The sequence below is a fragment of the Lagenorhynchus albirostris genome, chromosome 2, assembly GCF_949774975.1.
Source record: "Lagenorhynchus albirostris chromosome 2, mLagAlb1.1, whole genome shotgun sequence".
Classification (NCBI taxonomy): domain Eukaryota; kingdom Metazoa; phylum Chordata; class Mammalia; order Artiodactyla; family Delphinidae; genus Lagenorhynchus; species Lagenorhynchus albirostris.
The window spans coordinates 5,894,054-5,915,042 of NC_083096.1; the positions used below are offsets into that span (position 1 = coordinate 5,894,054).

Here is a 20,989-nt window from a genome sequence, read left to right on the forward strand (position 1 = left end):
GAAGGCACCGCAATGAGAAGCCCGCGCACTGCAGCGAAGAGTAGCCCTCGCTCGCCGCAACTAGAAAAAGCCTGCGTGCAGTGGCGAAGACCCAACGCAGCCAAAAATAAATAAATAAAAAGAAAACAAATAAGGAAAAAAAAGAGGACACCAGATTTCAGGAGGTAGAAACTCCATTCAATAATTAGAATTGGGGGCTTCCCTGGTGGCGCAGTGGTTGAGAGTCCGCCTGCCGATGCAGGGGACACGGGCTGGTCCGGGAAGATACCACGTGCCACGGAGCGGCTGGGCCCGTGAGCCATGGCCGCTGAGCCTGTGCATCCGGAGCCTGTGCTCCGCAAGGGGAGAGGCCACAACAGTGAGAGGCCCACGTACGGCAAAAACAACAACACCACACTGTGGAGAACAGTATGGAGGTTCCTTAAAAAGCTACAAATAGAACTACCATATGACCCAGCAATCCCACTACTGGGCATATACCCTGAGAAAACCATAATTCAAAAAGAGACATGTACCAAAATGTTCATTGCAGCTCTATTTACAATAGCCCGGAGATGGAAACAACCTAAATGCCCGTCATCGGATGAATGGATAAAGAAGATGTGGCACATATATACAATGGAATATTACTCAGCCATAAAAAAAAACGAAATTGAGCTATTTGTAATGAGGTGGATAGACCTAGAGTCTGTCATACAGAGTGAAGTAAGTCAGAAAGAGAGAGACAAATACCGTATGCTAACACATATATATGGAATTTAAGAAAAAAAAAATGTCATGAAAAACCTAGGGGTAAAGCAGGAATAAAGACGCAGACCTCTTAGAGAACGGACTTGAGGTTATGGGGAGGGGGAAGGGTGAGCTGTGACAGGGCGAGAGAGAGTCATGGGCATATACACACTAACAAACGCAGTAAGGTAGATAGCTAGTGGGAAGCAGCTGCATGGCACAGGGATATTGGCTCGGTGCTTTGTGACAGCCTGGAGGGGTGGGATGGGGAGGGTGGGAGGGAGGGAGACGCAACAGGGAAGACATATGGGAACATATGTTTATGTATGACTGATTCACTTTGTTATAAAGCAGAAACTAACACACCATTGTAAAGCAATTATACCCCAATAAAGATGTAAAAAAAAAAAAAAATAAGCCTTGCCATTTAGATTGCAAGATATTCAAAAAAAAAAAAAAAAAACAACAACAACAACAGCAACAACTTAGAATTGAAACATCTGGCATCTTCTTTCTCAGATGGTTCACAGGTCCTCATTCTCCCTAACAGCTCACAGAGCTGTGTTACTGTCCCTCACCCCGCAGGGGCAGTTTGAAAGGTGACTCTATGAAGAGGGTACACAGATGGTCTGTGGACTGGGAGACACGGCACGTTTGCATGCAGTAGTACCACAGTGAATTCACAGAGCTAAGTGCAAAGGTACATTCTGTGTACTTTACCCTTCAACAGCAGATTGAAGAGTCTTCCCCAGGGAATCTGACCAAGCCACGTGAATGGCCTAATGATACAGACACGGGAGAGTCTCCAGGTCAATGATCTAGTCAGGGGACCCTGAAACTCACACTAAAAACACCCCACCCAGAGCTTTCAATCAATTTATTAGCCCTATACTCTTAATATAAGAAGACAACTCAAAATTCCCTATTTCAGGGAATAGAATGAAATAGAGATACCAAAATAAACAAACAGAAAGAAAAAACTGAACTTGTAAGAAAGACAGATCACTGAGGGAAAGGAAATATAAAACATAAAATATAATAAAGACTTCTACTCCTGTTTACCCAAGAGAAATGAAAATATATCCATACAAAGACTTGCACATGAATGTTCTCGGCAGCATTATTCATAATAGCCAAAAATTAGAAACAACCTAAAAGTCCTTCAGCTAGCGAACAGATAGTCAAAATGTGGTATAGCCATACAATGGAGTACCATTTAGCAATAAAAAGAAACAAAATGCTTATATGTGTTGTGACTTGGATAAACCTCAAAAACATTACGTCAAGTGAGAGAATAGACTCAAGAGACCACATATTGTATAATTCCAAGTATGTGAAATGTCAGAAAAGGTGAATGTATGCAGACAGATAGTAGGTTAGTGATTGCCTAAGACAGGGTGAGGTGGAGGGAATGGAGAGTAACAGTTAATGAACATGATGGGACTTACTGGGGTGATGGAAATATTCTAAAATCTTTTTATGGTGTTTGTTGTACAACTTGGTAAATTTACTAAAATATCCTTGAATTTTACACTTGAAGTGGGTGAATTATAGGATATGTCAAATATGTATTAGGGAAGTTCTATATTGAAAAGCTGTAATTAATATTATTAGAAAGATAAGATATTATAAGGATAAAAGATGAATAGGAAGCTGTATTTTTAAAGGAACATTTAGAATAAAAAAGAACTCTTGGGGATTGATAGTACGTGAGCAGAAGTGAAAAAGTTTGTACCATAAAGCTGAGGAAACCACCAAGAAACTAGAGCAAAAATTCAAACATGGAAAATAGTAAAGATAAGATAAAGTTAGAGAACTAGTCCAGGAGGTCTAAGAGTCTAAGATCTGAATTTTAAGACTTCCCTAAAGAGGAAATGAAAGCAAATTGAAGAAATATCAGTTTAATAATTTAATAATAATCCTAGAACAGAACATGTTCCAAATGGGAAGGGTCACCAGAGGCCCACCACAGTGAATAAAATAGGCTCACACTAAGGCACAGCATCATAAAATTTCAGAACACTGAAGGAAAAGAGAAGATCTTAAAAGAGATGGGAGAGAAAACCAAAGGGTAGGTCACATTCAAAGTATTTCTTTGGATTTCTCAACCAGCAACACTACAAGCCAAAAGACAATGGAACAATGCCCTCGAGATTTTGAGGGAATATTATTTCCAAACTAGAATTCCATATTCAGACAAAACTACCAAACTTGTGTTAGGGTAGAATTAATCATATTTCAAAATTTTCTCCAAACATATGCTCCCATGCCTGCTTTCTAAGGAAATTACTTCCACCAAAATGAATGAGTAAACTGAGGAAGTAATGAGTAAACTGAGGAAGTAATGCAAAGAAACCAGACATTTTATGGAAACCTGGCAACAAGTATGAGGCCAAGGCAAAAGTCAAGAAGGTGATGAAAGGACCACCAGGCAAGAAGTGAAACCTGGAGCAGGTCAGAAAGCTTCAGAAAATTTTTCTTCTGGAAAATGGAAGCCGTAGGATACATGATGCATCTCACTGTCTTAAAGAAAGATTAGACAATTGCCAAAGAGTTCAGGGTGGATTACCAAGTACAAATCTAATGAAGCAATTAATAAAATTAATTAATTAACTCTAGGAATACAATATCACCGCCACCAACATCAAAAAAGTATGCAGGCAATGAATAGTAACCACATTTCCCATGTATTTCACCTGTAAATTGTAGTCATAATATGCCCTGAATTTTGATCTAACCAAAATTATACTTCAACCATTTTGAAATGACGGGATATGGCAATGGTGGGTGGAAAAGATAGTTACTCTCTCTTCTTCCAGAGTGAGAAGTCAATAGATAAAAGTAGAAACTGACAAAAAAATTAAGAAATGACAGTCAAGCATGCTATATAGAGACACAAAGATAAGGACCTACATGTCTAGCTAAAAGAGTAAAAGTAGCTGGGTCCTACCAGAGGAAAATAGAAGAGATCATGGTGGGAGCTGCTATTTTTCAAAACAAACCGTAACATTTTCTGACTATTTAAACTATGTATGTATAACTAATAAAAACAACTAATACATTTCCAGCTGTAAACTTTCATTTTCAGACTCACTCATCGATCCTTTCTTCAATTTATGCTTTTAAATATCCAATTCTATTCTATTCAATTCTATTCAAAATATATGAAATATTTTAAATTTAATGCCAACATTTCATATAAGAATGTAGGAAGGATAAGCTAACATAAAAAATCTAGGTCTTGCTTCCTTGTTTTTTCATGGAGTTGAAAAAAATACATTTTAAAGGCAGATGCAGGTTTTCATGCCACATCGTTTCCTAATCTGACTTCAATATCTTCCCATATTTGGTGTATAGAGAAAAAAGTTAAATTATGTCACTGCTTTGGCTGTGGGAGGAGGGGAAGCACTAAATCCCTTTGCAGATGTCTTTTCAAAGACACGTGATGATAAAAAAATACACATAGTTAAAATCATGAAATTTATAAAAGCCCTGGCACACTTACTCAGTTATTTCTTGTGGGCTATAAATTGGTGGAAGGAGGATTCATACAAACATACAGTGGGAGTGCGTACAGGGACTGGAAAATCAGTCCGTGGAGAGTAGGGTACAGCTGGGTCAGCCCCTTTTCACCTAATTGTACAACACCAAGCTAGAATAGACCACTCTCTACATGTCTATTTCAGGGAAGTTTTACAAATACCATACTTTTCTGGTTCAAAAACTAAATAGAGAATCAACAAGGACTCGTGCTTCTCTTGGGGACAAAGGAGAACAGTATTTCTGTCCACAGTATTTTCTCCATAATTCTCAAATTCAGAAAGCTTACTAAACTGATTTGGTGGCAAAACCTCACTTTAACTGTTCTGAGATTTTTCATAATACTTACTTATTCCCCTTAAAATGAATATTCATGTTTTTCATTACAGAAGTGTTTTTATTATAAAATGCTACCCAAGACCCTCTGAAGGTATTACCTACTATTCAGTATACAATACTTTCCAAAATCTGAAAACTTCTGAATTAATAAAAATATTTATTCTCATTTTTTGGTAAGAAAATGTGAAATTGTATTTGCCTTCAGTTTTCCAGTGTAGTGAAAAATCACATTTTCTTGAAGTGAACCATAACCAGTGAAGATTTTACTAGAAATTAGAAAGAGGTCATTTTAAAGCATATTAAAATACCAACAGCTTTACAGTATAACCAATAAATTTGTGGAATATGTTACTCTGTTGTTCACCTTCATCATCAATAAATCCTATATTTTTAAAAAATGTGCATAGGTAATAGTTAACCATCTAACAACCATTAACTTTTTACAATTAAATTGGATGCACGTATCTTCGAATTATGGTTTTCTCCAGATGTATCCCCAGGAGTGGGATTGCTGGGTCATATGGTAGCTCTATTTTTAGTTTTTAAGGAATCTCCATACTGTTCTCCATAGTGACTGCACCAATTTACATTCCCACCAACAGTAAGGGAGGGTTCCCTTAAATTGGAAAGTAATATTTTAAATATATTATTAAGATTAAAGTTTTCGGGCTTCCCTGGTGGCGCAGTGGTTGAGAGTCCGCCTGCCGATGCAGGGGACACGGGTTTGTGCCCCGGTCCGGGAAGATCCCACATGCCGCGGAGCGGCTGGGCCCGTGAGCCATGGCCGTTGAGCCTGCGCGTCCGGAGCCTGTGCTCCACAACGGGAGAGGCCACAACAGTGAGAGGTCTGCATATCGCAAAAAAAAACCCCAAAAAACAAAGTTTTCATTTTATAAAATTACATTAATACAATGATTTTAGTAAGGATTTAGATAAAATAGTTTTGAAACTCGAGCTGCCCATTCTCTGCATTTATTCACTCACTCATTGGGCCAATTGTTAAGAATCTGCAGACAAATAATTTCAAGGAGGCTATATTCATATATTTATTATGCACTTTTTATATTTGTAACAATAGTGAGAATGCTAGATAATGGGTTAGACTTGAGTTATATTACACCAAAGAATATAATTGAAAATTTCACTTCTACCTTGAGGAATGAAAATATTATTCCTAAGAAAAAGATAGCATGATTTGTATAACCCCTAAATATTTAGGGTTTATATGTTGACTGGGCAGATCAATTTTTATCCTCTATAGCCTATGTGGTAACTAAATCTATTTCTATAAATTTACTTAAATGTATACATGGAGGTGAAAAAACAATCTTATTATAAGGTCTAAAGTTTTTTAAATAGTACAGCTATTAATACGAATAGTGATTATTGAATATCAATGATTATGTCAATATCCTCTCATGAATATAGTACTTTCATAAGCTCTTTTCAATTGTTTTATTTTCTATTAGCACCGCATTAACTTTCTGTCAAATCTCAGACGATTTTAGAAAAAAACATCTAACAAGAACAACTTTCTAGCAAATTTTTAAAATATTAGCTTATTATTTACCTAATTATATTCAAAAGTGCTATGATAAATAATCAAACACATAATTAGATGATGTGTTCTGTGGTATCTGTCATATATTGTCCTGTTATTGATTGGTTTGTGTATGTATTGTTTAGTCATTGTTTAAACTGTATTTTGTGTGTTTCTTTTTCCCTCGCTTTGTGTCAGTGTCGAGAAATAGCATCACAAGTAAGTATTTTGTTTGTCTCCCTTTCCTCAAATTGTCTAATGTATTAATTCAGTTATTAAATGAAAAGAATATTAAAGATTGAATTCAATATTTCAGATTTTAAAAGAAAACAAGTAAGGTGAAATGCTTTTAAATGCTCTATTTTCAAGTTAGTGTATTTATATTTCCCTAATATTCCAAATCTTACCTGTTTGTCTTCAAATTATGTTTATGTATTAATCCAGTCACATATTTTACTGTGTGGTGTCATTACCAGCTAGTCACTTACTGGCTGTAGATTGTCCTCAAGGGAGGTGCCACCTTCAATGCAATCAGCTGGTACTGAAAGGGAATGGGGGTCTTGATATAAAACATACCTTTAGTTTGCTTCTTATGTAGGCTGGACCCCCTAGAAATGGTTATGGGAACAATAGGACCTGTGATGGATTCCTCTGGGACACTTTTTAATGCTGAATTTTTTCTTTAATAGCTTTAATTTATTGTCATGAAGAAGCCATCACTTTAATGTTTGATAATATTAACCTGTGATAATCATTGATTTACTACAATAAAAAAATTCTTAATAACACATTATGTATGTTTATATACACTTCTTATATTCCTGAACCCTTGATGTTATCTTCATGTGATTTGCATTTTTAAATTTTATTTTCCATTTTCTTCATCTAAATCACGATAAATAATTGTCATTATGGCCTTAGTACTTAACACAAACTCCCAAGCATTAAATAGAATTAAAGAAACTATTACAAATACAAACATTTTCAACTTTAAAAATTGCATTTTGAATGTCAAAGCAGTGGTACCATTCAGCCCACTGGGAGAACACAGTCACAAGTGTAAAAGTTGTGTGCCAAAATTACCAACCAAAGGTACGAGTCTATTTTTGAGCTTTTGTTGAATTTTGGAGAGAAGTTCTATATTATCATTATACCCAACATTTTGACAGACATTTGTTGTTTTCTCTACATCATAGATTTGAATCCATGTAATAAATGCAAATTCTGTGTATTAAATTATTTTGAGCATCCTAAATTATTTAAGGTTTAATAGTCTCTAGCTTTATTATATTTTTAAATATTCTAATTTTGTTTTCCCATATATGTATTCCTTTGGAATTTACTAAATATTTACTAAGGAGGCTTCACTTTGGGATGTAAGAAAAATGTTTTAGATGCTTTCCGACCTTTTTCACATGATGGTACGTAGAAAATAGGAACGTTTGTTTAGCATGAAGCTGCTCAGGGCTTCCAGCTACCACCACAGGTGGTGCAGATTAAAGTTCTAGTTCAATGCAGAACACAGCTCTGGCACATGCAAGGTTTGGGGAGCTCGTCTTAGGGTTCTTACAGTTGCTTTATTAGAATATGTTTTGTAGTTCTTTCAGCTCAAATGAGATCAAACATATATTTCTAAAATTTTAAATTTATACCAGCATTTGACCTGACCTGATTCACAAATAAAATTTAATTTTATTTATAATGAACTGGCAGACATTATTTTAGGAAGTATTTTAGGAACATGTCACAAGCCAAGTTGCTTCACTTTGCCTGTACTGAAGGCTTTCTAGGGTGTGAGTCCAGATCTGCTCCATGGTGGTAGAAACACTAGTTAGTGGTCACACCATGTCCCAGTAAGAACAAAGTTTTCATCTGTGAAAAAACTTTATAGCTTCATGTTTGAAAGTAAAGTTAATTTTTTAAATGTAGGTTTTGGCTCTATTGTAGTTTTCCATGTTGATTCAAAGTGTTGTTCTTCACTTTTTATTCAGATGTCAAGCTTCACTATCTCCTCTTTTCTCTAACTTACCATTTCAGATGCAGAAAATCAAAGGTTTGGCTCATTTCTGACTTTTCGTAGCCAATTACAAGTTGACTCATAACTTTTTTCCTCTGATTGCTTTCTTTCTCATAGTTACTATTCGAGGTCTCAAAATCCTCCAGTCAATTCCCTATATAAATAAAGTGTCTTCCCTTTAATTTGCTGGGAAGTTTGAGTCTTCCAATATAAGTATACTTCTCACAATCCTTTTTATGAAGAAAAAGCTCTAATTGTACTTTAGATATTAAAATATGCTTATCCTTGTAATTCCAGTTTTTTCTTAAGCAATTTCCATCCTTTCCACCTCTAGTTTTGTTTTGTTTTGGTTTTTTCTCTCTCCCTTCAAATATGTTCAGGTTTCCCCAAATCTCAAGAAATTTTTCTCCTTTTTTTCTGTTTTTTCTTATTTTACTCTTGCTGTTAAACTCTCAGAAGACTTCATACATGCTGTCCATTCTATTCCTTATCTCCCAGTTTTTCCCCCACTACTTTATCAGTACTGTTCTTCAATTATTAAAAATCTCTTTTAGCCAAAATCATTGGCCTTTTAAATTAGTTGTAATTTGTTTAAGCACTGTAGAACCTTTAACAGGGTTCATTATCTCTTACATCTTAAAATTCTCTTATCTTTAGTTTTCATATCATGAATTACTCCTATTTTCCCTGTTTGCACTGGTTTATTTCTTTTTCCCCTTTTTTGCTGTTCAGTTTCTGCCTATAACAGCTCATTTTAGATGCTGCTACTGTGATCTTCCATCTGAAGGTTCATCTAATCTCCTGTCTCGGGATTGGCTCTAGAATTCAGGACCCCAAGGAGAGGCAGCGATCACCTTCACCTCCTGCCCTAGGATGGGGCTTCATCTTTAGATTTCAGAAAGTACTTCATTTTCTACCTAAGGATGGGCTAAAGTTCACTGCAGGTCATCTCTCCCAGAGCATTAATCTCGATCCCTGAACAATGCTAAGCGCTTTCTTGTTTTATTTAATCTGCCCAGCAGGCTAATACGGTGCATGATATTATTCCCACTTGTAAATGAGCAGAGACTTAGACACATTAACTTGATAAAATAAAAACTTAGGAAGTAGCAGACCTGGGTTTGAACTTTATCACTTTCTGACATCAGAGCCTGTTTTTTTTAATCACTAGGTTTCGCTGTAGGAGCTTCTACCAATTTCTGGCCACCTCTCTCTTTTCCACCATCTGCTTTGAGATCCCAAAGTGCTTTGTTTGGGAATCAACGTGGGAATTGCCACTTGAACCAAAACTGGGGATTTGGAAAAGGCTTTTCCTCTTTTCAACACATAGCTTTGTAACACTCAATGTATCTTGTGGTTTCAATGATTACTTCGGGGTTGAGGGATGGCAAATTTTTGTTCTCTGCCCTCCCTGTTCTAATTCCTAAACATGAATAACAAACTCATTATCTGCCAGATACTTTCTGCCTTATAATCTTCCAGAATTACAGATATTTACTGAGCACCACCAAGGTCCAGATGTTCTCATCTAGGTGCTTGGAATGAGTCAGTAAACATACCAGAAAGTGGACATGAACATTTCATGCCTATTCTTGGATTTAATTACTTCTGGGTGGATTTACAATATCCAAATTCTCTTCCCTTCAGTGTCTTGTGTAATACACACAGATTAACAATGCCTAATCGTGGATGTTTGATGCCTGTCATACCAAGTCAATTGCTTGTGACCGAATTTTAAGTTCCTATATTCTAACCATTCTTTATTCTCCTCTGTCCCTGTTCCTGGGAAGATTCATTTATTCAATTATTTTGTCTGACCGTAAAAGCACTAGACATGGAGCCAGATAATCTATGTTTAAAAGTTGGCTCCTACTTTTACTAGCTGTGTGTGAACTTGGGCAATTCTCAACACATAGCAGAGTGGAGGTTAAGTAGGGAGGTTTATTATTATCACTTCATCAGTTAGAAAAAAGGCAGAAATGTGTTAAGTGAATCGTTCATAGTTAATGGCAAACAATTCTGTGCCAACGTACATAGAGTAACATAGATCTCATCATTTTTCACTGCTTCTTCGTTTTTGAGTGGATAACACTGCTTCAGAAAATGTCTGTGTCAATACACTTAAATTTATAAATGAAATAATAGGAAGTATTCCTGTGATTTGGATAAATACCTTGTAATATTATCAAAAGTAAATATATTCACTAACCTCAAGTGCATTCTAATTCATACACACACAGGCACACACACATACACACACACCATGGGTCTCAGCTCACCTGTAATTTTCTTTCACTTTTCTCTTATAAAAATTTGACTCGAATATTTTTAGTCCATTTTATTATTCTTTTTTATAATATTTCCTAGCTCTACTAATTCTTATCTTATTTTCAATGTCAGGAAAGCATTTCTTACTTGCATTATTTGCGTACCTTAACTTAAGACTCTTACTGGCACGGGACTTCTCTGGCGGTCCAGAGGTTAAGACTCCGAGCTTGCACTGCAGGGGGTGGTGTGGGTTCCATCCCTGGTTGGGGAACTAAGATCCTGCATGCGGTGTGGCTTGGGGGAGGGAGAAAGAGAAAAAACAGTCTCACTGGCACACTTATTAGCAAGAAGCTATTTAAATGCATCCAATCTATTTGTTTTATTTTAACTACATAGTCATGGCTTTCTGTTCACTTAATATCTTAAACTGCACGACATCATTCTTTCACTTTACCCTGCCACAGGAAGTAAAGTAAGCCTTTAATCACAACTTCTTGTTGCATGGGTGCTGGAGTCTACAAAATCAGAACTGAATAGAAAGTTATAAGGTTGATCTAAGCCATCTAGGTCTTAAGAAGGGAGTGATGATCGCTCAGCAACAGTATACTTGGATCAATAATACCGTTTTATATAGATTCTTTACATAAGAATATAAATATTCATATCTACCAAGTCTTATACCATTGAATCTCTTCCTTAGTTAAGACATTACATGTATCATAGAAATTTTCTTTCCACAGTCTCATTTATTCATAACTGTTATATGCTTTATGGTGGTGGTTCTCAAATGCTGAAAAAGAGAAGAGGATTCTGTGTGTGTGTGTGTGTGTGTGTGTGTGTGTGTGTGTGTGTAAAATGTTTGGGTATGGTGGAATTGATGCTATACTCATATTGAACTCACTATAATAGTTTTTCATAACTTTATATGCTTAGGTGTTTTCTTCTGTACTGTAAGATTCTGGAGGTGATAGAATGATAGCCCCCTTCACCTACCCTACAGTAAGTAGGGTCTACACACACACATATACATGTGGTTGAAACCATTGCTTTAGGCTATGTATTCCTGTAATTCTAGAAAATTCTAGAAAATGATGAGTGAGAATTGTACTGTGAAGATGACAGAACTGGCAATGAAACTATGATTCTGATCATGTAAACTAACTGAATGCCTTCCTTTCTTGCTGTGTTGAACCTGTGTGCTTAATAAGTACTCTTCCATTTATTGATTTTTTGTTTATAAGTCAAATTTGGAGTTTAAAACTATTCGGGTGTATAAGAAAATTCTCTACACACACATATATAAGTATGTACAATACATAAAAAACAAATCATATGTACCCCAAAAGGACATTTTATGTAGAAAGAAAATATGTTGACGCATTTGGTTATCTCTAGATATAAAATGAATCATTTGCTTAAAGAAAACTGCTTTTTAGTTTCCTTAATGAACTAAAAGTTAATGAGGATGAAATTAGTCTAGATTTGAGCCAGACTTTGATTCTAACCTACCAGACACATATCAACATGAAATACAACAGTCAATATTAAATAACCATTAGAAGAGTGAAGAGATGCCTTGAGACCTACAAAAAACGTAGTTACAAAATGTACAGTAATGATAATTTTGATGCTGATAATATTATTACTCCACCTTAAAAATACATTATTTTGAGGAGAAAATAAATGTTATAGCTTCAGAAAAGATAAAAACATTCCACTGTTGCACAGTGAAAGGTCACCTGAGTTCATAAGAAAAACAATGAAAGAAAGTAGTGCTGCCGCATTGATAGAGCTATATGATATAGAAACATGACATAATTAAGGCAATTTCACTGAACACTTAAAACGTATTTCTGAACACCACAACTCAGAAAAACATTATGTTAGACATATTAACTAGTAAATATTTCAACTTGCTATTTAGAAAATTCACTTCTCAAGATCACCAATAATTTCTGTAACATACTTATATGAGTGGAAGATGCCTAACCTTTATTAAAAGAAACAAACAAACAAACTTCCATCATAGGGCAATGCTATGGTCCTAGATAAAGTAATGACCTTTTATAACTTTTCTTCCTCTTCCTCATGTCTCTGTAATGATAGATATTATTTATGACATGTATGTTAGAGCAGCGGTCCCCAACCTTTTTGGCACCAGGGACCGGTTTCGTAGAAGACAATTTTTCCATGGACGGGTCGTGGTGGGGAGATGGGTCAGGCGGTAATGTGCGCAATGGGGGTGGCAGATGAAGCTTCAGGCTTACCCGCCGCTCACCTCCTGCTGTGCGGCCCGGTTCCTCAGACCAGTACCAGTCCACAGTGCGGGGGTTGGGGACCCCTGTGTTAGAGGGAAGAAAAGCTACAGTAGGAACTATTTGACAATATTCATCACCCCTTCCATTCCATGAAAAATACATCTTCCTGGACTCCAAGATAATCCATTTTTCTACCTTCTCTCATATTCTTAATTTCTCACTTCTCTTCTACGTCATACTCTCCAACTGAGGATATTGAGGTATAAAATTTGAAATTAGGGAATTATCGCTAAACCACATCTATCTTTTCGTTATTGTATCCTACGTGCCTTGGACGGTGCCTTGCACAAGTGTTCAGTATATGTTTCTTGAAATCAGACACAGATCTCCTTCTCAACATGGAGTCATCCTTTCAAATCTACTCAAATTTATATAATTTTCTTTGTACCACATCTGTCATAAATTTTGGCCCTTAATTATCATATTACCCTTAATTTTATGTAAATATTTATGGATACATGCCTTGTAATTGCTGCTCCGATGGTGTGAGCATGAGACCAAGGAGGACAGTTTCTTGCACTGGAAGCCTGTGGACAACTTAGCTGTTGTGAGTGGTTCAGAGTCTCCAGGAGGTCCTAGAGGAGGCCTCTGCAGTGAAGGAATCTGGGGGTAGAGGCAGAAGAGGGAAAGGTGAAACTAATGCAGTTGTCTGTTGTATTGCAATTTGGAGAGAATTTAGAGTCTTTTCTTGTAATGGACCTCATTCAGTGTAGGCCAGTTTGTGAGTAGCAGCATAAATGAGCTTTAAAAAAATTGTAAATGAGAAATACGTTGTCTCCAGAACCCAAAGGCCTAAAAGTATTAGATTTGTCTTAGTATTGTCGGTACTCACAGATCAATAATTATTTCTCGACAGTGACAGGGATAGAGAACCCCTTGACTGAGCAAATAATGTCTAGAAATATTCCTAAGTTGAGGGGATCTTGTATTTTGTGTGAGACAGTGGCCCATCCCTGTTCGTGAGCTCCTTTGTGAATGTTTCTGTGTCCTGAATGAGGGTGTCAAATGACTCTCCTTGAATGATAAGTCATCAATGTCATGACATACCTGTATTCCAGAGAAAGTTGGATGCAGTGTTGATCTTGCCTGCGAAGCCTGTGTGTGATTGCAGGGCTGTTGAGGTGCCCCATGTATAGTTAAGTGGAGTACTGTGTCCCTTCGAAGGTGAAGGGAAACTGGCTGAGTCCATCAAAACAGGCACCAAACAAATCATATTAGTGAAATTTATGACTGCAAAGTATTTATCAGTTGCCAACTGAATAGATTCAGTAATTTCAACAATATTGGGCATGGTGCCTTAATATGTGGGAGTGGGGCACTAAGGTTGGGACCGTCTACTGTGGGGCACCATTCATTCTTCCCAGGTTTAAGAACAGGTTTAAGAACAGGTCAGTTTGGCTGTTAAACGGAGAAGCAGCGGTGATTATCATCTGTTCTCTAAATAGTTCTTATAATGGGTTTCAATCCTTGAAAGCTCTGTACAATCCTTAGAGATTTTATTAACTATATTGGGCAGACAGAAGGTTCATAGGGTCCCATTCTGTCCAACTGATTGTAAGCACCAAAGGTTTTATTTCATTTAATTTTAATGTATTACTCATTGGAAGAGTGTTCATGTCTACTAGGGGATGTTTTGGGGCCATGGGTGTTATGACCATGGGAAATTTAGGCAAGGCGATAAATAGCTCTAATGGTTAAGATGAGGCATACCTCTTTGTCCTCTATTTTATATTTGATAACTCTGCTAAGAGTATAGAGATTACCTTAATTTTAGAGCAATCTCCATATTTAGGGTCTTTGTTTAAAAGTAGTGAGATCTTCAGTCATAACTATAATTTGAGCTCCAACTCAAACAGAAAAGAAGGCCCTAAAGGTTTGCCAATCGGTACATCTCAGATGTTAAAGTTAATTTGGGACCTATGTTGTAGAGGCACAAAGCCAATCAGCTCCCTTTTTATTGTGTTTTTCTTGGTCTTAATAAACTCTGTTGGTGAATTAAGAATTTTCTAGTTGGACTAATTGTGGACTTCTGTTGCAGTTGTTTATTTCCTCCAGTTTTGTTGCTGCTGTTGTCTTTGGTTGGCAGACACTCTGGGAGCTCTTTTCTACCCTGTTCATATGTATAAGTCGCCTGCTCCAGGGAATCTGAAGTCAGTATCTTCAGAGTTATGGGTCTGTCATTGCTTTGTCAGATTTTAAGGACCTGAGGCTTAACTCAGTTTTGAATTCACCCCCAGGCAGTGCCACAGGGACCTGTGGGTACTTCTCCTTATTGCTATGGGGATCAGCAACTCTATTGTTCCAGAAGCATAGGCGACAGCAGCAGAAGCATTTTGTAGGGTCCCAATGAGCTGTGTTCAGAATTGTGGATCTCAGCATGGCAACTACTCTTCCTTCACAAAAGCAACCACGTAATCCAGCTGTAGGATGCTCAAGGTATCAGCATTTTCCCTGAACGCTCTATGCAATGGGGACTGATGCCTGCTTTAGACACACAAACGCTGGTCACAGGATAAGGATGATTCTCTGAGCTTAATGTCAGTCGTGCTCCTTACTGGAATCTAGGCACACAATGCAATATGAAACACTCAGATAAGTCTGAGACATATGACACAGGACCACTTTAACAAGAGCCCCAATTCCATACTCTTGTCCTTAAATGCCAATTATTGAAACTTCTAACTTAGGTTGGTTAAATCCAAACAGAAGCGTGGGAGGACTGAATAAATGCAACATAAAACTGTGTAGCTGGCAGTCGTGGCCTAGATACCCTGCTTCCTGTACCAATTGTTACAACTTTAAGAACCCTTTCTGACTCCCCAGGCTGTAACGTTAAACACTTAGTGAGCCCAATAAATCCTGCCCGATCCAACTTTATGTTTCTTCCACCATTACCCCGTACCCTTAATATCCATTTCCAAACATGCTTCTCAGACTTTGGTCTGTAAAAATTTAAAAACTGAACTAGTTCTTTTGGAGTGTAACTTCCTAAGCATGTGATAAAAAACAAAATGAGTAACATATATGCCAACTAACACCTACATATTTATAAACACTTTACAAGACTCCTAGTAAAAGAACACAAACAAACAACTAAAATTAGGTCAAAATTATTTCTCAATTTTTTCTTATGAACCAAGATGAATTAGTTAAATTTTAAGGGAAAACATCCACCATGTAGTTAGCAAGTTCATGATAATAGTATTCAAGATCCTAAACAAAGAAGAAAAAAGTAAGATTTTCTGGGCTTAAAGCACTAGGAAAGGCATTAGATAATTGAAACCCTTGTACATTTGTTGTTTCTGAATGACAGTTTTGAAGGCTCAAAGGAAAAAAATTAATGACCAATGTGAGAAATAATATCGAGATAATAAATTAGCCAAGTTTCAAATTTCACAGACAGCAAAGAAAGCAGAGATTTAATTAAACACACATACAACACACACACACACACACACACACGGAAAACCAAAGATGTGTGAATATATAACTTAATTGTACATTTAGAACAAACAAATAATCAAAAATGAGATTTAACTCATAAATAGAAAAGTAACTGACTAGGTTTGATTTTCTCTTACAGATAACAACAGAAAGATAGGTCTTACATATGACAGAGGGAGAAAGAAAAGAAGGGGGGGAGGGGAAGGAGGAGGAAAAGATGTGGTCTGACCATAGTGGAAAATAAGTAACATAAATTTGTAGATTATTCAACATTATCTTTAGAGAATCTGAAAATTTTTTTTCGCTTGGACATAAAATTAAACATTGACTTTTGAAGTTATTGGATTGAAATGGTGAGTTAATAGTTAATGGAGATTCTACCTACTACTAGTAAACCTTATATTCATAGAATACCGGTAAAATTGAAAGGTGCCTAAGAGAACATGTAGATGAATTATCTTATTTTTAGATATGGATGAAGCCAAGAGATTGGAATAATGTTAATTATTCTATCAAATTATTAGCTTTAGAAAATCGATTATTTGAGCCTGAATTCTTGCGAAATTATTTGGTTTTAGAATTTTGGTGAGATTTTTACTACTATTTTCTTGTAAGTTTTGTTTATTTTTGCTATGAAAACCAGGATAAGCATTATGATCACTATTTTTCAAGAAGCTCAGTTGATTTGCTCAAAGTCATGAAGCATTTACCTGATGTGATTAAAAATACAACTTAGCATTTGATTCCAAATCCAGCATTTTTTAGACCATAATATTGTTTGTTCTTTAATTATCTCTGTGATTCTGAAAATACATCTAAATACAATGTAACTAGTTATTTTATATCTCTTCTTAGACCACAGACTAAATGAACTTATTAAACTGAGTCTTTATTGAAAATGGAGAAACGTCTTTCTGTGGATTTGTACCAATAAAAATAAATTTCCAGGGGACCCAGAGTTACTAGCCATGTTGCTTCTAGATTTAAATTTAGATGATCTTTCAAATATTATTATAATTTAACCTATTTTAATGGAAAACATTTTATAGGAATTCTTTCCTATAAGATTCAACTAACACATCTCCAGTGATTTCATTTTCCTCTGTTTTCTTTAGCAACAGTCCAGAATGTCTTCAGACATAAATCAGCTAGCACAGTTTAAGTCTATTATTAAGGCTGTAAAACTATTCTTAAGGGAGCCACTAATCCAGATTACAAACACTTTCAAACTGCTGGGTGAATTGATTTATTTTAAAATACCACTTTGTTCCACAGATGCTCAATAACCTATGACATGAATAACTGTTCAATAAAAAATTGAGAGAAGTTGAATAGAGTCAGCTGTGTGTGTGTGTCTGTGTGCATGTGAAGTATGGAAAAGAATGTCTCATATATCTTATCAATCTGACACTTTCTACCTTTCTGAAAATTAAGGTACTTATGCTGTTTTAAGCATAAGATACATTTTCTTCTTTATAAAGTTTTCCAGTCTTACTATTATGAAGATACACTTTTAGCTTTTTTCAACCATATTGTTTGATAAATATTTGGAAAATAATATAACTTTAAAAAAGATGAAGTTTTAAATGTATATGAAAATTGTTGGAGTAGCCATATGAATTTTTCATTTCCTTACTGAACTATATAAATATGTTTCTAGAATCATTTCATGTACAATATGTGTCTTGGTCCATTTAGGCTTCTGTAACAAAACACCACAGGCTAGGTAATTTATAAACAACCAAAACCTATCTCTCATAGCTGTGGAGGCTAGAAGCCTAAGATCAGGGTAGCAGCACTGTCCAGTGAGGGTCCTGTTCTGGTCACACACTTCTCCTTGCATCCTCACATGGTAGAAGGGGCCAGGAAGCAGTGTGGGATCTCCTTTATAAGGGCACTAATCCCACTGATGAGGGCTCCACCCTCATGACCTAATCACTTCCCAAAGGCCCCACCTACAAATACCCTTGGGAATTAGGATTTCAACATATGAATTTTGAGGGGACACAAACATTCAGATCAGACCATGGCAATATGTAAATATATTTTTTCATTCTCACAAACATTAGCGTTAAACTTTGGTTTTTCAGGTTAATAATTATGTTAGGCTTCTGACAATAAAAGTACCAAAAGTCAAGCCAGAGTTCTCCCATTATTCATAGAAATAGTGAAAAATAATTCATAGAAGCAGTACAGAATAATAAATCTCCCCTTTGGCTTAAATACCTATTTTGTTTTTCAGATTTCACAAAACTTTAACCAAGGAAACTTCACCTCCAAGAATTTGATTATAGCACCTTGATTTCTTATGAAATATAGTCACTGGTAGAGGAACTGCACCAAAATATGAGTCATTCCTTTTTCATACTTATGCTTTACTTTTATATAGCACCTCATAATTATTTATTTTTCTTTTCTCCCTTTTATGGTATTTTCATATAAGATTATGAACCATAATATTTACTAATATTTACTTAACACTTGCTGAGACAGTCACTATATTATGCACTCTTCATGAGTCATCTTTTAGATTTGCTTGGAAAAACACTTTGAGCAAAGTAATAATATAATTATCATTTTTCAGATAGGGAACTGGGGATAATCTTTTAAGTTACATAACCAGGAATACAGAACTGGTAAGTGGTAGAACTTGTATTTAAACTGAGCTCTATCTGATGCCAGAATACTTGCTTTTAACCACTCTATAACCCTGACTCTACGTTCAGGAAAAGGTCCTACGATGAAGGCACGTTCGTGTATCCTAGCACTACTCTATTTCCAGTAGGTCATGATGTCATGTTAGGAACACAGTAGAGTTACAACCAGGTGATGAAATGGCACCAGGAAAATGTATTCATAAGTTGACCTTCTTTTAAAACACAGAGGCACACACATGTGTGCCTACACATGTTCAGTACCCAGCAATAGAATAACTCAGTTTATTACCAAAGTAACTGATATTATGGATCATCATTCTTACTAGGATATATTAATATTATTATTATGTGTGGAAGGATACAGGTGACATGTTTTCTTTATATATTAATGTGTTATATGAATTTGCACATTTCTATGAGGTAGAAGATGGGTATCATTATTCTCATGTTACATAATGGTTACACAGTTTATTATAGGCACAGAGCTAGGAAATATCCAAAATATCAATCAAGTTTGTGTATCTTAATGCAGAAAAATTCAAAGTACTTTTTATTATGTCATACTGGAAGGATGGGAGAAAGGCATACAAATTCCAAACATGTAGAGAACAATCTATGTATTGTCAGTTTAGATTTCTTAAAATTGATCCCCTAATCCTTCTAATTCTTTTCTCTTTAGTTAAACTGGTATATAAAAAGAGATGTTACTTTTATTGAAATAATGATAAAAATGCCTTGTGAGTCCTATGGATTTTTTGTATAAATCATGATATCATTTCCCTAGGGAATTCAAAACAATGGTGAATAAGAGATCCAGTATTATTTAGCTAATATATACTTGATATAATTCCTGGTACACATAACTAAGAGGAAGCATTCACAAAGACAAATATTGTTGTATCGTCTACCTGGAAGAGAAGCGAATCTCCAGTCTCTCCCTTAAAATATTTATTAACTTACGGTTCCATGACTTTAATTGTCAGTGACATTATATGGGCATATCTTGAGTATTTGGTCTGGCAAGATTACTATTTCCACATATTTGTAGGAATCAAACTATTACAGGGACTTATGACTAGAAAGATTACTTCAAATAAACTTAATATTGTGATTCGTGAATCTCTACAAGCCAAGTATCTAAATATGAATGAACTAACATGTTTTCATTTTTGCCACAAAGTACACATAAACTGAAATTACTGAACAAAGACTGATATTCTTTACTGATGGTAGATATTACTCAAGGGTTTGTGTATTTTACTTTCAGAGAAGAGGATTTTCAGTATATTATCAACCAGATAAAACTAGAATAAGTTAAGACTTATAAGGTATCCATTACTGCAAAACCATTGTATTAAAATTTTTAATACTTCCAACCTAAATTTCTATAGCTAAAATGAGGTTTCTATATTTTGGGTGAAATGTTCTCTTATCCCAATGGGATTAACATATACCCACTACTATATATAAAATAGATACCGAACAAGGGCCTGCTGTATAGCACAGGGAACTATATTCAATATCTTGTAATAACCTATAAGGGAAAAGAACCTGAAAAATTATATGTATAATATATATAATTTGTTAACCTTCATAGCTTCATGATAAGAGACTATTTCTCTCTTGTTTAGATTGAATTATTTCTTTTTTTTAAAAAAAATTAGAGTATAGTTAATTTACAATGTCGTGTTATCAATAGTTTCAGGTGTACAGCACAGTGATTTAGTTATATACATATATAAATAATTCAATCTAAACAAGAGAGAAATAGTCTCTTATCATGAAGCTATGAAGGTTAAACAAATTGTTTTGATATCACTCTTCTACAGTACTGTTTTGGAACAAATGGTGAATGAATATTTACATTTTTTATTGAATTTAAGTGTGAGATGATTGCATAGCTTGGCACTCAGAATTGTGTGTAAGGCATTGACTGCGCCTCCATAATTTATATTCACTTTTAAAGGATCTTGTTGGATCTGACTCCTGACATTACTTAACTTGGTAATTTAAATTCTATTAGTTTGGAAGCCAGCGACACATGCATGTTGTAGCTGAAGCTCAAACTTCCATTCACAGACAGGAAACACAGCAGGATTCCTAAACATGGCTCTTATGCAGAATAAAATGCAGGAAG

General features: G+C 35.5%; 1 protein-coding gene across 4 annotated transcripts in view; it reads left to right on the forward strand.

The window, feature by feature from the left end:
* KCNT2 (potassium sodium-activated channel subfamily T member 2) overlaps nt 1–20,989 on the forward strand; it is a 372,961-nt gene that overhangs the window by 327,388 nt on the left and 24,584 nt on the right. For 2 of the 4 annotated variants that reach the window (XM_060142019.1, XM_060142022.1), the window contains one exon: nt 6,347–6,367. The exons of the other annotated variants lie outside the window; for them this stretch is intronic. In XM_060142019.1, coding sequence (XP_059998002.1) covers nt 6,347–6,367 — 21 coding nt within the window. The remainder of the gene's footprint in view (nt 1–6,346; nt 6,368–20,989) is intronic. 4 annotated transcript variants of the gene reach the window in all.